Source organism: Hippoglossus stenolepis, chromosome 9, assembly GCF_022539355.2.
Source record: "Hippoglossus stenolepis isolate QCI-W04-F060 chromosome 9, HSTE1.2, whole genome shotgun sequence".
Lineage (NCBI taxonomy): Eukaryota > Metazoa > Chordata > Actinopteri > Pleuronectiformes > Pleuronectidae > Hippoglossus > Hippoglossus stenolepis.
Genome location: NC_061491.1, coordinates 6,570,022 through 6,587,441, shown reverse-complemented (window position 1 = coordinate 6,587,441; position 17,420 = coordinate 6,570,022). Strand labels below are relative to the sequence as shown.

Below are 17,420 nucleotides of genomic sequence, written 5' to 3'. Positions count from 1 at the left end.
GTTCAGGGGGTCAGGGACAACACAGGAGCTTACATGTATACAGATTTATAAAGAACCCAATTAACCGCGTGAATACTCATACACACTCGGAGCTGTGTTTAGCTGCTGCACACCCTGAAGGTATTCTGAGGAAAGACGCTCAGGTATAGAAACATTAAACGCAGCTATAAAGGAGCGTGGAGGCGGGTAGTTAAGCAACACTGTCGGCAGTAGCCTGGGTAATTTGTTACCTTAAGTAGGCTATGTTTGGCCTGCTCCTCAGTTTAATGTCAGTATAAAGCACAACATTATGATCAACACACGCTTAGCAGCTCACGCTTTGTTTTACCTAATAAACAGTCTGACTCTTGGCTTGTTTTTCTCTTTGAGCACATCTCTTCCCACACAGTAATCTTAATGAAGCACTTACATAAACACAAGTCATTTCCACTTGAATGTTTCACTGTTCCTCACTGTTCTGCCCCTCCACCACTCTTTTTCAGTCTTTCCCTTATTTCTTATTTCTACTCTTTTTTTATTCTCCTTCCTTCTCCCTTACTGGCCTCTCTTCATATTTCTGACTGTTCTTCCGTTCTCTCGTAAAAAATCCATTCAATTGATGCCAACTCTTTGAACATGCCTCTCAGAAAACACCTATGGACTGCTAATGGCTTCCTATCTCGTCTCTTCTCCATCTCAAAAGTACTCTTTTCCTTTCTTTGCTCTCTCCTTCTCTCTCTGTCGGCCTTTTTCTCCTTTCCCTTCACCCTTTCCACCCCTCCATATTCGGTAAAATATGATTCTCTTGTGGATAACTCTTCACATATATTGCACAGCTTCTTCTTTAGCACACACATCTTTTTTCACCATGCCTCTTCTCTCTTCTCCCTGCTTTGTGTTTTTTGGCATTGCTGCTGCTTCCTTGGCTAACTATAGAGGAATGGTTTAATCAAGGTGAGTGGACCTCCTTCAACCCTTCTCACTTCAGTTCTCCTCCTCTTCATCCTTCCTCCCCTCTCTCCGCCTCCTCCTCCTCTACCCCTGCTGTAGAATATAGTTAGAAGTAGGTTTGGGTGTCCTCCAAAAACCTGAAAAACTTGCAAGGACTTCAGAAAATTGGGGTTTTTCACTCATTCCACATGCATTCCCTCACCATACCCACCTACTGTACCGTAGCACTGAGAGATTATAGACTCCCACATCTCCAATCTTCACAGTTCATTAGTGCTAGTTGTTCCTCAGTCTTTGAAAATAGGTGAAGGGTAAAGAGTGCTTGGTAAAAGAGGTAAGTCCATTTGTCAGGATGTAAGTAGAGCTTGACTAATCAAACCAATCAAATATGTAGTAATAGAATTGAAATTAAAACTTGAACACAAAAGTTGTTTTTGTCTGACTCTGTGTGATTGAACTGAGACTTTTAGACTGAAGATAAAACTAATCCCAAACAGTGATGAAAAACTGCTGCTGACTGTTTCCAGCCAGAGCCCCTTCATCTCTGATCCCTTTGTGTTGTATTAAAGCATAAATGTCAAGCTCTGCTGCAGGCCCTGCCTGTGTGTGTGTGTGTGTGTGTGTGTGTGTGTGTGTGTGTGTGTGTGTGTGTGTGTGTGTGTGTGTGTGTGTGTGTGCACCTCAATATCCTCAAAATGTATGGTTTTCCCTGCAAACATTCAAAGTTTCTAAGTTTTATACTCAACATAAAGTTCTTCACTAGTTGAAAAGGTCCTTTAGTGAATTGGGAAATCCTCTGAAGTGCTCGTTCTTCATGAAAGTTGGATGAACACTTTTTTCACTCATCTTAGTGTGTGCATTACCAATAAATCTAAGTCTGAAGCTAATTAGCTTCTCTTAGCCTACATCCATACTACATTTTAATTTTAAAACCCATCCACTCTGTTACAGACTTGCCCGGCGTCCACACTGCTTCCCAGTTTTAGAATCGCTTAAACAGAGAAGTTTGGAAACGCCACTGGCCCATTTTAGTTTGAAAACTCTGGTACAGTGTTTGAGTCTGGATGGACAGAAACAGAGATGTTTAGAAACAATGACATATAGACACTCAGCTGATTGGGTCTTTTTGGTCATGACGTAGCCTTTGCTGATTCGTTAGGCTCCTTTCACATGACCCGCTTCAGGAAGAAAACAACTAGCATTAGTGTCAGTGTAGAACACAACATGGATCATCAATTACAAGTGTTGCTGACATTGTTGTCTTTGCTGACAGCTGTTTTACAATAATACAACTATTTACATGAGTAGGAAACAAGCTAATATTTGAGGAACCGCTCACAATCCCTGTGTATGTTAGTGGTCACATGATAAGCGTTTTCAGGCGTTTTAGTATGAACGGGGATTAGAGCCAAAACACTCATATAGACAGAGATTGTTTTAAAAACCAAATGTAGTGGTATGGATGTAGTCTAAAGATTGGAGGGGGTAGGAGCAGCTGTCCTGAGGCCCAATGGACAGCTGTGGACTTGCACATGTTACTTGTGGACAGAGTCAGAGTAGCTGTTCCCTCCTGCCTCAACGCTTCCAGACTTTGTGCTTGTTCAGGTTGTACTCAAACCTCCTCTTCATTTGTTTGCTTCTTTTGGTCCTGCACCTGTACCTAACTGAGGCTGGAAGCACACCTGATAAAATGTTTTACCAGTAAAACTAGCTCCTGCACAGTTTATTATTATTGTTTTGTTCTGCTTGTTAGAGTAGTGGTATCTGCTTTCTGACCATGGGAAGGCAAAACCCTCCTTGGAGGCCCATATAGCGTCTAACCTATGAGAACCCCCCAAAAAATAAATAAAGCAAAATAAACAAAGTAGAATGATTCCTAATTCAGATTGAGCTTCCCATAATATTAATGTAACATTGATCCATTATATATCTTTTCACAGGAGGACAGCACTGATGAACTGATATCAAACTTCACATTAAAAAACCAATTATTCTCCAACCTTGATTCAGCCAACCTAAATGTATATGTTTGTTTCCTGAAGGGAAGTGGTGGCTAACAAAGGGCTTCATCACTTCCTCTTCCCTCAACTTCAGTGGAGACAAGTTTCACATCTGTCTCGTTGAGGACTCGGCCTTTATGTCTGTGTACCTCTTTACTGTCCCGTGGGAATGTTCATGTAAGATGACCATTAGCTGCTGGTGCTCCAGTCAACCCACCTTCCCCCGTTCCATTTAGCCTCAGACAGTCACTGCATTATTCAAGGTATTTGATCCGTCATAGACATTATAAAAGTGTATGTATGATTGTGGAGAGAAAGTGTGTGTATTTATACTGTATGTGTATGGTCTTTTTTTTTTTTTTATCCCCAGGGCAGAAGATGGTGTGTTTTCTATGTGTGTTTGTACATGCCATGTTTCAGCATAAACATTTGTATGTGTACACAACACAGACAGCTATGTTGTGTATACATACAAACGTTTATGCTTTATTGTTGATTAATGTGTAGTACAGTTCCGGATTAGACCGATATGTAAAATTCATAATTTTCCACAACCACATTTGAAATCTGCCTCACCTTGATCAGCTGGAATCAATCTATATATAGTTTTATTTGTGATATTGATGCTATTTGAGATACCAATATTTTTTTTATTTAGCATAAAGAAAATACAGTTACGATTCAAAGACAATGACATCAGCCTTCTAAATCCATGTCGGTCTAACCCCCGGTATCTACCACACTCTGCCTTATAATCCAGTTGTCTCACAAAACAACACTGACATCGTCTTCCCTGCTCTCTCTCTCTTACCCAGGCAAAAAGAATGGTGAGAACGACAAAAACTACGACACGTTGGATCTGCCCAAGCGCACAGAGCCGTCAAAAGGTAGGTGCTCGTCTGGCAGGCAACACGTCGCCCTGTTAACGCTCTCCCTGCTGGGTGAGGATGTTATAGAGGAGAGTGAGTCAGGAAGTGACTCCAGTGATTTAGATGTCATGCTGTAGAGGAGGTGGAGACAAGAGTGTGATGTGTTTCATTGAGACTCAGCTGTGTTGGTGTGGGAGGCCTTTGACAGAAGAACAGGTTTCTTCATTTAGCTTTGTTTGATGATAGTGTTTCTGTTTAAGCCATTGTGAGTTGATTACTCCTCATTTAGACTGCGGGTTGCACAAAACAAAATATGTCAGGGTGCTTGGGTGATATTTAGAAGATTTGCACGATGTTCTGATATTTTATGAACTAAACATTAAAGGAAAAGTCTTATAGTGGCTAACCTGTCATAGCAGATGCTGTGAAAAAGAGAAAACAGCAAACCAGACTTATTCTTCGAGCACCTCTACAGCTCATCATATCTATTGTATTAAGAGGCATACACACCAGACAATTCAGTTAAGATGCAGGAACACACACTTAGTGTTTATTGTTTATATTAAACGAGGGACTTTGATCTCATGAAACTACAGAAGATGGGTGATCAGATGTGACTTCAGAGCCAAATGTATATGTATATATGTATAATAATATATAACATTTAATTGATTTTATTAAGTTTATAAACCCAAATCTTTAAAAAAAATTGTTTCTTAGTAAACGTGTTCTATTTTGGGGGTTTTCTCAACTGACATATTTTAAATTTAAATAATTTAGGTTGTAGTGTATTGAACATAAAATATAGCTGCTGCCTCTTCAGTAAAAATTCTCTCCTCTAAATCTCCGCGAGAATGTGATTTCCCAGAATGTTAAACTGTTCCTTTAAAAGATAGTAGTTAGTTAGTTACAGCCCCAGGTGGAATATTGATAGACATCTTGATGGAGTGAAGTTTCTGTAAATGGAGAAGACAAAATCTTCCGACAGTGTTTATTCAGTATGGATTAACTAGAAAGGGCTGTTTGTATTTGGCTTATTTTGTTACAAATGAATGTATCGCAACACATTGATTTAAAAATCCTACAAATATAATTATCCCACAATGACTGCTAATCGATTTTTGTTCTTTACATTGCAAAGATTAGACATAGAGAGCTTGGTGTGAAAAAATAGAAATAAATCACATTGAAAATGCACATCATCTCACAGCATTTGGTTTATTGTCATATTGCACAACATCCATAGGGCTGTATCTGCAGCACTGATTTTATTATGTTACATTATGATGTAGCAGAGACACAGAAACCTCTCCTCTCTTCTCCTCTCCTCTCTTCTATTCTCCTGTCCTTTCCTACATCGTCTCCTCTCCTCTCCTGTCGTCCCCTACATCGTCTCCTCTACTCTCTTCTCCTTTCCTCTCCTACATCGTCTCCTACATCGTCTCCTCCCCTCTCCCCTCTTCTATTCTCTTGTCTTCTCCTACATCGTCTCCTCTCCTCTCTTCTCCTGTCCTCTCCTACATCGTCTCCTCTCCTGTCCTCTCCTCTCTTTTATTCTCCTGTCTTCTCATACATCCTCTCCTCTCCTGTCCTCTCCTACATCGTCTCCTCCCCTCTCCTCTCTTCTCTTCTCCTGTCCTCTCCTACATCGTCTCCTACATCGTCTCCTCTCCTCTCCTGTCCTCTTCTACTTCGTCTCCTCCCCTCCCCTCTCCTCTCTTCTCTTCTCCTGCATCATCTACTCTCTTCTCGTCTCCTCTCCTACATTGCCTCCTACATCGTCTCCTCTCCTGTCCTCTCTTGGTGGGGGTTTAAAGAGTATTAACGTGTCACTAGACTCAGCAGCCGCTTCCAGCCACAGTGTGTGCTCACTCATATTCTCTTTGCTTCTGCTTTTTGGCCCCGACGGGCAGTTGTAGCAGTAATGAGAGCAAGTTAGTATGCAGCACATACTGAAGTGCATCCGTATGGTAATAGAATGTGTATTTGCTTTGCTTGTACTTTCCTCTGAGGTGTGTGTGTGTGTGTGTGTGTGTGTGTGTGTGTGTGTGTGTGTGTGTGTGTGTGTGTGTGTGTGTGTGTGTGTGTGTGTGTGTGTGTGTGTGTGTGTGTGTGTGTGTTGTCCATCTCTCGTGGTGTCTCTGGAATTTGCCTGCACTTGTTACACACTCTTACGTGGTATTTACACATCAGCACCTTCATCAGTGTCTAGTGGCAGCCACTCAAAGTCAATATCACTTCCTCTTTGCCTGTTAATTAGCCACATTAACATGGCAAAGTGGGCTGTCATTAAACTAGATCACAATTAATTGCTGTGCTTTTCCAAGTTAAGCCGATTTTGCTTTTTTCCTTTCATTCCTAAAGGGAAGCAGACAAGCTCCAAGGATGATAATTAATATTTTCCACTCACTGGGTTTTCATGGACAAAAGCCAAGCTGGCATGCAGATCTATAGCAGTTACAACTGTGGTACGATTACGTTACACAATGTGCAAACAGTACCCTTCGGAGTTTAGAATGCAGAGCAAACAATTATTGTTATAGGCCTAAATGTCATGCACATTGAAATATGTGTGTGGGTTCACGGTCTAGAGAGCATTCTGCGTTTTCCTGCTCGCAGACTGACAAATCATATTCTACATTAGCTCCACACGCAGGTGAATCACAACAGTGAGGTTGCACGGATAATAAGCTTAATCATCAGAGCACATTGACTTTTAAAGCACATTTATCACTGTTTCCTCTTCAGGACACATCAGAATCATCTGGGTGCTGTTTGTTTGTCTATGAAAATTTATGTTTGTGTGGGTTCTTGCACGTACTCCACCCTCCACCACCGTGCCCCCTCAGTCATCTGTGCAGAGTTTGCAGAGAGAGAGAGAGAGAGCAGCTCTCATTGGGTGGCGATGGCTAAGGGAGATATGGGAGATTACATGTGTATCCTGGTCCTGATCTGATGTCAGACAGAGCGAGGTGAACACTAGGACCAGGCTGGACCTCACAGTGGGCAGTGATTAATCTTGTGTGTGTATTTGTTTGTGTGTGTGTATGTGTGTTTGCAGAAACATAGAGAGAATCAGGCTTTGTGGCTATTTTCAGTTTCCCAACAGTTTTGTGTACATTGATGCTTTTGTCGGTTGAAATTTATTATTTTTACAGTTTAGAATTTCTCAGTCTTTATCTTGTTTTGTGTCACATGGGTCAAACAAGAGGAACAAGCTGTGAACACAAGATTGAGAGAACTTCTTGTTTCTGGCCAATTAAAAAAGTTCTCTTAAGTTCTTAGTCTCCAACATCCCCTTAGAGGAATATGCACCTGTTCAGCTGCTAAATGCTCCAGAATGTTCAACAGCTATAGTCCTTAACTTTGTCTGTAGAGCTAAGGACAACTGCAGGGTGGGATGATCAATTTCCGTATGTTTGTGAAAAAGATTTCACTCCACACATGGTCATATAAGTTGTTATTCTAAAAGTATCTGTGGGTTCTTCAAAAAGCATTCATTTTATTGATAAAACACTAAAACTTCATTTAAAACCGAGATCAATGACATTTTCCTGATGTTTACAGCAAACATATATTTCAACAGTTTTGGAAATACAGCGATTCACTTTTTCAAAAGTTAGCAAAAATAATCCTCATCAGTCCTGTGTCTTGTTAAATATGCTACTAAACCAGCAACTCTAAAGCTGACTAATTAACATTAACAAATAATAACATGTCATATGTTGTTTAATTAATTTACACAAAAATATAATTGTAAAATCAACAGTTTATATATCATCACACAATAACCCATGTAGCTCATTGTCTAATAGAATGCACAGCTAGTGAATGTTTTTTATGGTGCCTCCTGCACACTCCACTCCCAGCGGCTGTGAATCTCCAGTTTTGTGCTGCATGTGTGAAACAGCAGCTCTGGACAATGTCCCGAAATTCTAAACTTTGTCATATGTGAAAACGTCTTCATTACATAGTGTGAGAAATTGTTGGTTTAGTTCAGTTGGTTTTACAATTGATACACCAGTCAAATTTCATTTCAAAATACAACTCCAATATCGTACATATAGACCATAGATCATTAATAGCCAAATATCAATGTCAATGACAATGAGAAGTCCAGAGTTAGTGATGGTACGTTATTCATAAGCAGAGAGAAGAGAGGGGTGGCCGGATGAAAAGTAATTTCAATGTGTGAAAAGACACCTTTTATTAAAGAGTCTGTGAAACCTTGAAAAAATGAAACATTTCCAGCAGATAATTGAAACCACAACATAAACCTTTAGATTTGAGGAAGGTCAGGTGACGGGAGGAGGGAGGGTGAGACTGTTGTTTGGTAGGAATAAAAAAAAAATAGCATCATTAAAAACTGAAAGTTAGGAGGTTTTGTTTTTGCTGAGGTTTCCTCTAACCTGAGTTGGAAGAGGCGAGTGTGTTGGCTGCCCCGAGAACATCATGGAAGCCCAAATTAATTATTCTTTACTTTTTATGCAGCCTCTGTCACCATTCATCTGCTTTGTCTTACTCTCTTTCTGCTGTACTGTCGCGATGCGGGAAAGGGCCTTTCTGAGCACCAAAGCTAATGAGTACAAGTGCTCACTTCCCAGCAGAACTAAGACGCCAGTGATTTGACCTTGACAGATGAGGAAGATGGGCTCTGCTCTGGCTGTGGTACATGTGACCGCTCGGCTTATAAAAGCTGTTTCAGATTAGTTATTTGTTGACTGAAGCTTTGGACATACTTCAGTACTGATGCACAAAGCTGCAGACATGCTTCATGCTACAATCTGGGACATATTCCACTTAGATGGCAACCCTTCCTTCGTTGCTTCCATAGCAACAAGAAGAAAAAATAAAAATAAAAATTTAACAAAATACAGTACATGCAAGTTAGTTCTCTTGTAGTGGGTACAGTTCGGCCTTTGTGGACTTGAGCAGATAAATATTAATGTCACACGGACACACGCTACATGGATGCAGAAACCATGAATAAGCCAGAAGAGTCTGCAACCAAACATGCTCATTTTTACAATGTTTGTCATGTCTACAATCTCAGTTTGTCGTGTTACCAAACATTAGCTCAATATCAATAGAGACAAAGTATCGCTAAAGCTGGAAGAAAAATATTATTTTATTTTTATATTTTATTTTTGTCACATTTCACCTCACACTAGATGAAAAGTCAAATGTCAAAAGTCAGATTACAATTCATGCTGAAGGAAACATACACTTTTGTGTCAAGCTGTATTTCCCATAAATTATCTAGACTATTCTAATTTGCCCTTCCACAGTTTCAAAATAACCCCCCAAAAATATGAATACTTAATAATAATTAATGATAATAAAAGACATCTCTTTTGCATCTTGCATGCTCACGCTGTCAATCTACCGCGTGCTGGCGCCATGGCCCATAATGTTTTTACAGTCCGTGCAGACAGTGAAAACCTCAAAGATTCAGCTGCAGTAGTGGCATCAATGTGATGTCATAAGATCCCTAAACTCAGTAGGATATATCCTCTGGGGAGCATGCATCTGTCATTGAGATATTAACATATACGTTGTTGAGATTATAAACTATGAGACATTATAATAAAGTATCAAATGTGAGTTGTAATAAATATTTCGCTCTGACTAAAGGAACTTTTCGGTGGCATTATGGTGAATCTAAAGTATTTATACATTGTTAATTTGAAAAATCCATATCAGCTAACCCTGATTGCATTTTCCCTCTAGGCTACAGTGTGCACCGCAGTCGTATATTCTTATTATAGGAAATAACTGGAAACCCCTGTTTCTGTTGGCAGAGCTTATTCGCAGCCAATGAATCTTTGTGTCAAACTGCTTGTAGTTTACAGTGAGGCTGATTGATCACAGCTTCATCAGGTAGTGCCGATTAGTCACATCTGGCACAGAGAGCAATCTGACTAAGCAGTTAAGACCTTGAGGAGCCTCAGTGCTTTCCACGAGCTCGCCCTCTTTATTTCTCTTTCTGCCTCACTTGCTGATTCTCTTTTTCTCTCGCTCTCTGCCACTTCAGTGCTCTCTCCAGCCCTGGGAGATTTATTGTGCTTCCCTCGCTGCACAAACACACATTGAGATATAGAGAAAACAGCAGCGTTTACCAAGACGACATCTGTGTCACATGTCTCGCCGCTTTGTCTTGCAAGCCGAGCGTTTAATTTGTGGAAGGAACTTAGTGTTGACAAACAACAATGGTGCAAGCTGTTTTGTATTGCATTGTATTACCCTCTTTGATATCTTCCCACTGGAGATCTCTATTTGTACTATAATGAACACCGACTGTTTCGCTATCGGAGTCGTCTCTTTCTCTGATGCGTCTGAGCTCTTGAAAAGTCACGGGCTCAATTGAATTACGGAGAACAGAGCTACACTTTTGGTGTTTGTCTCTGCTGTCGTTGCTACACATGCAGGAGAAATATTTCACTTAATGGGTCTGTGGCACATATCACATTCTTTTAATCCTCACTGTTATATCTTCATGCCTTAGAAGCTGCGGCAAGAAAATATTACGTTTTTCCCAAAGGCACAATAAACGTCCTGCCACACTGAGCAAATACGATTTTTCAAGATAAAGCTTCTTTTGTGTCATTAACTGCTGCTTCAGAGGAGCACGACTCTGATGGGAGGGAAAGTTCTGGCCTGTTCTGTGTCTACTTTACACCCAAACTTAAAGCGGAATATCATGAATAATTTGTTCTATATTGCAAATTCCGAGCTGCGGTCTCATGTGGGTGCTCTCCGTCTTTATTGCTGAGATATTTAACACCCGGGTAGTGAACGCTGAATCCTCGCCTTGCTGACCTCTTGCTAGCACACAGTCAGGCAACCACTGGGGTGAGTCAGTCCTTTTTGTTCAGAATAAACACACTGCTCAGTTTCCCTCTCCTCCACCTCCTCCTCCTGACTTCCTGCTGTCATATTTCACAGCAAAGTGAGACCCCAAATGATGACGGATAACGACCTCATGAACCGACAGACGCACACAGACTGAATGTCACATATCAAGGGCGTGCACAAGGCTGGGGCTGAAGTTGCCATGTTTGGCTGAGCTCGCTGCACTGGAGAAAAGTTTTTATGTTTTTGCTCAGGCTGTATATACAAGTCGCCCATAACAGAGAGCGGTTAAAATACTAAACTTGGTATTGGTGTTGTTGTGTGAGGACTGTGGGGGAGTCTTTTGAAGTTGCTGTAATAACGACAGATGTTATGATCTGTTTGTATCACATTTTGTAGTATTGTCTTATATTATCATGAAACACTCATTGCTAGATAGCTAGCCGGCTAAGATAGGTAGATGTATGAAAGCTGTTTAGCTTCGTTCCAAAAGTATGACACTTCAATATAGAGAAACAGCTGAGGGAGGTAGATAAGGGCAGAGACGCTATGAAGACCTTGAACTTAGCAATATGGCCGAATTAACAATTCAGTTGATATTGATCTGTGATATTATCACAATAAATGTCACATTATTATTTGTTTATATTTTCTAAAGTTAAAGACTGAGTTTTGCTTCTGAGTGAAGGTTGTGGTTTTAAACTCTTCTTTATGGACAGACAATGACATTTGATAAACAGCAAAACATTTTACAAATCTTAAGTTAATCAATTATGGGTTATACAGCCTCACAGTTCTTACACAATACATAAGCAATATATTGATGTATATCTGTTATATTGCTTTATACTTTATTGAGGGGGGAAATTGTTACATACAACATAATGTTAAAGATAGAGCTTTTCTACAAGGTTTGAATTTCACATATATATATAACCCCTTTTTTCAGCCCTTCAAAATGTGCAAGTCCCTGTAACATTTACATAGCAACAAAAATAAACACATAACACTTGCTCAGACAAATTCACACATACTTTCTCACCCTCAGCTTCTCTGCTATCTTGACACATAGGGTCCACTCCACACAGGGTTGGATCCTGACCGTCTGGCACCTTATATCACTCTCTCAGTCTTTGTGGCCTCATTACATTTCCCTCGGCAATACACCTAGCGAATGCCAAATATTCAGAGGGTTACTTTGCCTCTGAAGCTTTTTTATACTGGATTCTGTCACGTCCAGAGGAAGTGGATGCTCCAATAAGAAAAGGAGGCCAGTGTATCACGAGGTGTGATGAGTGACTTAATAGTTTTATAGTTTTGTTCTCTTTCAGCTGTAGCCGTCTAATGGGGAGATAAAGCTAAATGGGGTACAAACAACACCAAAGTCATGTATCTCAGGAGAGTTCCTAGTAAAATAAAGGATAAATAGATATTAACAACAACCTTGAACCAAAAACATCCGATATAATCTCGCTTTACTGGGTTTTCCATCCAAATTTTATTTAATATTCTTCTCATTAACAGTTTGTGGCTCTAAACTACGCAAGGTGGCTGCAGGAGATAATTGATGCTGTATCATCACATTTACACATTTAGCACTAAATTCATCTTTGGTAGTATAAGTTTTACTTAAGTAAAAGTATAAATAAATAGACCAAATTTTACTCAATTTATAAAAAAGTAATAAATGAACTTCTCTTCCGAGTGTAGCCTTTTGCTCAATGCAAAATGAATTGCATCTTTAACTGTGCCTGTTTGATACAGGATTAGTACAGCCTCTGTCATCTATTGCACTTCTGTCCATCCTGGGAGAGGGATCCGTCACCATCGACTCTCCCTGAGGTCCACACCTTATTTTTCCCCTGGAAGAAATGTTTTTCTGGTAGTTTTCTCCTCATCCTTGTCGAGGGTTAAGAACAAAGTCTGTCACACCTTGTTAACACTTATGAGGCAAATTGTGATTGATGCTGCTGCAGGTGCATTTGGCTCTCGTTGCAGGAGGTGGTACGATGTTAACTGATGTTACCTGTCCGCACTGATTGGATAAGTGGACCATGTCCCCATTTGTTAATATTACTTTTAAATAAATATATATATTAAAAAAATGTGAACATGTAACACAATGTACTGTTAACTTAACATGTAGTGGAATAGGAAGTACAAATATTTGCTGATGTATGTGGTGGTTTAGAACTAGTTTGATGTTCAGTTGCCAACCAGATATTAGCGAGCACCGGCAGATATTAGGGACATATTATTAGTTGTGTACCTTGGAGCACCCTGGTGTAGTACAGTAAATCTACTAAAGTACAGGTACATGAATAATGTACTTAAGTACTGTAACAAGATAAATGCACGTTGTTACATACATCCCATCATTGATCCTTGGTGGGTTGGATGTTTTTCTGATATTGAATAAAGCAATTGGAAATGCAGCCAAGAAGCATTTTCAGATGCAATTCAGTCTTTTTTGGGGGGGCGAATTGGCAATCGTAACTCTGTCCAACTCTTAACTGTGGCAGTAAGTCGTCTGCATTTTAAGGACCTGGCTGCAGTAATAATGACTGCTAAAAAAAAATTCAACAGAAATTGATCATCCTTCCCCCTGTGATGCAACCATTGAACCAGTGCCATCCATGCATTATAGGCTGAACTGTATTATTCTGTTTCAGACATTTATTTGGCAGCTGACATTTTTTGGCTGCTTCAGGTGCCACCACCCTCTGAGCCAACACAGTGGTGCCAGGACCAAGTTTGAGACATGAAATCTGGTTAACGGAGACACGTAAATAAGTGTGAACTGTATTAATTTATATCTAATTATCGCCTGGATAGTTGAAAAGTCAGGTGTAATTTGGGCCTTTTACTAAGTATGAAGTAACTGGACCTAACTTTCCTTCTTAGTTCCAGGTTGGATGTGTTGATGGTAGAAGATCATCTTTTACTTTGACCAGATGGAGAACAACAGACAAGTTTATGAAACTAAGATAACGCAGGGACACGGCAGGGCAACAACACTCTGTAGATATGTATTTGTCTGAAAAGTATAACGTCATGTGTTAGTGCTGTATGTACTGCCAACAAGTTAAAAGCTCACTCCAGATGTGAAATGTTCCGCTCACCCCTCCCCACCTCACCTGGGATTAAAACGGAATCCCACTCTGCTCCACCAGCTGCTGGGAGCGCCCGTCGCCATCCATTTAGCCTGCTCAGCTGGCGAAGGCTAACCTGAGACTGCTCACATACCTCCTCCTCTGTTGATAATAAAACAAACACAACAAAGAGGGAAAAAAGGACTAATTATGGGAATAGCCAGTGGCTTGCCGTTGACATTTTAGTGACTGAAATCCCCCCACCGCCCCTTTCACTCCTCTCCTCTCAAGCAATTTCTCACAGGCAGTGATGAAAAGGAGCGATAATAAAGCGAGGATCAGTAAAGGAAATATGAGGGGAGCAAGGTTTATTGAAGTGGGACCACCTTGTGTTTTGTTGGAAATACAAAGAGGTTTGCATAATAATGCTATTCCTAGGAGGTCGTGTAGAGAGTGACTGTTCTACACATCATTAGCAGAATGAAGTCCTTGCAGATTGGATTGTGTGTACGCGTGCTTTGATGCATGGCAGCATTTACCCACCTGTGTTTGGCAAAGGATAGTGGGGCGTCTCTAATTCCCAGCACTTCCTCTGTGGCGGTGCATAAACTCTACAGCACTTTACACACACAAACACAGCAGTGATCAACTGTTTCTCAACTTCTTTAAACTTTCTTTACCCCCCCCAAAAAACTCACTGCCCTCGATCAGTGTTTCTCGTCCTGCTGGGCTCTGTGGGATTCTAAAAAAGTGCTGGGAATCCATGCTAGCCGGCAGCAGAGTCAGGCTCTTCAGATGATTAACCGTGTCATTCGCCACCCCCATCTCCCCCAAACCTGAGCAGTTGGAGCAAAGTGATAATTATGAGACAAGAATGAGGGAGTGCAGGGAGATTTAGTTGCCAAATGGAGACTCTGCTTGGCCCCGTTCGTGGCACAAGAGCGCTGCTTCCTGTTTTTGCGGGAGATGCTTTAATCTAATTAAAAGCAGATTATTGATGTGCAGACTGACATCACTGGAGCTACAAACAGACTCAACGTGGGGGTAAAAAAACGCCTCCCTCCAGAATTCACCACTCTCCTGTTACTGCTCAACACTAAATGAAATATTGGTCGTAAACAGTCTAGACTGTTGTAAACAGGAGGACCTAAGTGCACCGTAAGGACTGCTGTCCTTGCATACAATCGAAGGAGAGGGTCAGATGGGGCAGAGAAAGAGTCGAGCACTGGCAGTTGTCCAATCAAAGGATTTTACTCCAGAGCATAAAATCAACTAGAGCCACACCGTATATGATGCTCTACATTACATTTATGCTATTTAACTGACGCTTTAATCCTGCGCTACATCAAGTTTGTGCACTGCTCGCAACCGAGATAGCAGAGGCTATGAAAAACCAAGGTCCCAGTGCAGTACCACACAATATTCCTGTGACTACACAACAGTCGAGAAAGAAATGAATAGAAGAAGGGGAAGTATAAACAGTCCAAGGACAAAGATGTAAGTGTCTGTATATGTGAGAGATTGAGAGGAGTGAGTGGGAAGAGGCTGACATGAAAACACTTTTTAGTGGTTAGTTTTTCAGTGTCCACAGCCAATCGTTTTGATCGGCCCATAATGAGAAGTATTTTGGATTTTAATGTGCGTTTGATTTGACGATGGGTTCATTTAAACCGGCGGGAACAGCTCATCTCATCCTCACTGCCTTTCATGTGTCTCTAATAAGCCCACATGCACATACACACAAACTCGTGCACACACACAAATTCTAATTCAGACAGCTGTCTCTCTCTCTCTCTCTCTCTCTCTCTGTCACACACACACACACACACACACACACACACACACACACACACACACACACACACACACACACACACACACACACACACACACACACACACACACACGTGAACAGGACAGTGCACTGTGCCCTTGACCAAGAGTGTGATATTATGTGGCTATTAGAGGTGGTGTTGTTTGTCAGGGTGTTTGAGAGAGAGAGAGAATATTAGCTGGGAAAATTGACCACAGCAGTGTGTGTGTGTGTGTGTGTGTGTGTGTGTGTGTGTGTGTGTGTGTGTGTGTGTGTGTGTGTGTGTGTGTGTGTGTGTGTGTGTGTGTGTGTGTGTGTGTGTGTGTGTGTGTGTGTGTGTGTGTGTGCGCGCGTACGGGGAGAAAAGCATATAGACTGCCCTCCTCCAAGGCGAGAGTTAATCCAGAGTATCCATCACACTTCAGCGTGCCATCTCCCAGAGGGGAGGGCCGGCGAGGCTGGAGGAAGCGCTAAATGAGAGATGGATGCTGACACCGACACAGACACAGGAAATCCCTCCGCTGTCGAACACCATCACAGCCCACATCCTGCATCCCTGATGAAGAGTCGAGCCCGAGACAGTGTGCACTTTCTGTAGGGACGACTGGTCCCCCTCCTTTTTAATTTGTCTGAATTTAAGGTGAAATACAACCAGCAGCAAAACCAGGACTCATATATGTTGCCTCATATAGCGTGTTGTTTTATTGGGCTTCACAGCATTTAAATCAGCAGCTCCCCACCTCTTCCTCAATTTGTCACATAAAGGCATAGATGTATTTTACCATTGCTGCTGGTTTACAGTTATTGCCTCTAAAAGCAGACTCACATTCTCCTGATGTTACTGAATCAAAGACGGAACCCGGGCCAGAGCCACACAGGTGTTTTCAGTTAGCACAGGTCCATCATTTCAGAAAGAGCTGGACTACAGCACGCGTCTCATTTCTAAGCAGCAGCAGTCGGAAAGCTAGCTGGAGAGTAACTGCTAATCCAACAGAAGATGAAGAAACTTACAACAACAGCGTATCTCTCTAACTAAATTACCAAGGAGAAAATAAATAAACAGAAACAGTAGCCCATCACTTCTTTTTATCAAGGTTACAAACTCAGTGATTAACAATTGTTTGGTGTGTGGCTAGTTGGTCGTTGAAGGAGGATGGAAAGGTGTGTGCATTCGTCTGTCACCCAGCTTCGCCATCTTGGTTTGTTATATCTCCCAGGCAGCTGGCAGCCAATCACCATCGAGCAGGAAACTGGTCCACCATCCACATCCTTTTACCTGCACACAATATTTGCTTTTGAGAATGGAACCACACTAGATGTGTGCGCAGTGATGACGGCTGCGTTGCTGATCTGTTGTGTTGGGGGATTGCTCTGCTTCCTGTCAGCTGTGGAGCTTTTGCACAAAGTTTCTGGTAGGACTAATGTATTTCTTGGAATAAAAATATGTACTCAACTAAAAACCAGGACTCTACGGGATGAGCCGTGCATCTTCCAGTCCTGTGAGATAAAAGTCAGTCAACAGAACACTAGGGTGTTTTTACTTTGAAGCAGGTACAGAAATGGTTTCAGATAATTGTTTGTAACATATTCAACAGATATGGACATTGAAACTATGGTGAAATATCTATTTAGCTGTGAACCGTGTGCGGCACATGGAGTAAATAGGCGAGCCGTTGAACCTCAAGAAGAGAAGCACTGCTGACGAGCACACAAAAAAGAATATGACTGCAGTTATGATATCAGTAAGGTAGTTTCATTTTACCCTGTTTGATTGCTTAGTTTATGTCATTTGCACAATGTACATTTTCACCTTGGAGACAAAAGGCTTTTAGGATTAAGAGAATCAGGTAATGCTGTCTAATGC

At 41.2% G+C, this 17,420-nt stretch overlaps 1 protein-coding gene across 8 annotated transcripts in view; it reads left to right on the top strand.

Annotated features, from left to right (window-relative positions):
• Positions 1-17,420, top strand: part of arvcfb (ARVCF delta catenin family member b) — a 236,519-nt gene that overhangs the window by 189,938 nt on the left and 29,161 nt on the right. For 6 of the 8 annotated variants that reach the window (XM_047341131.1, XM_047341127.1, XM_047341129.1 and 3 more), the window contains 2 exons: positions 916-933; positions 3,746-3,817. In XM_047341131.1, the coding sequence (XP_047197087.1) occupies positions 916-933; positions 3,746-3,817 (90 nt within the window). The remainder of the gene's footprint in view (positions 1-915; positions 934-3,745; positions 3,818-17,420) is intronic. The other 2 variants (XM_047341128.1, XM_047341126.1) reach the window with 1 other exon arrangement.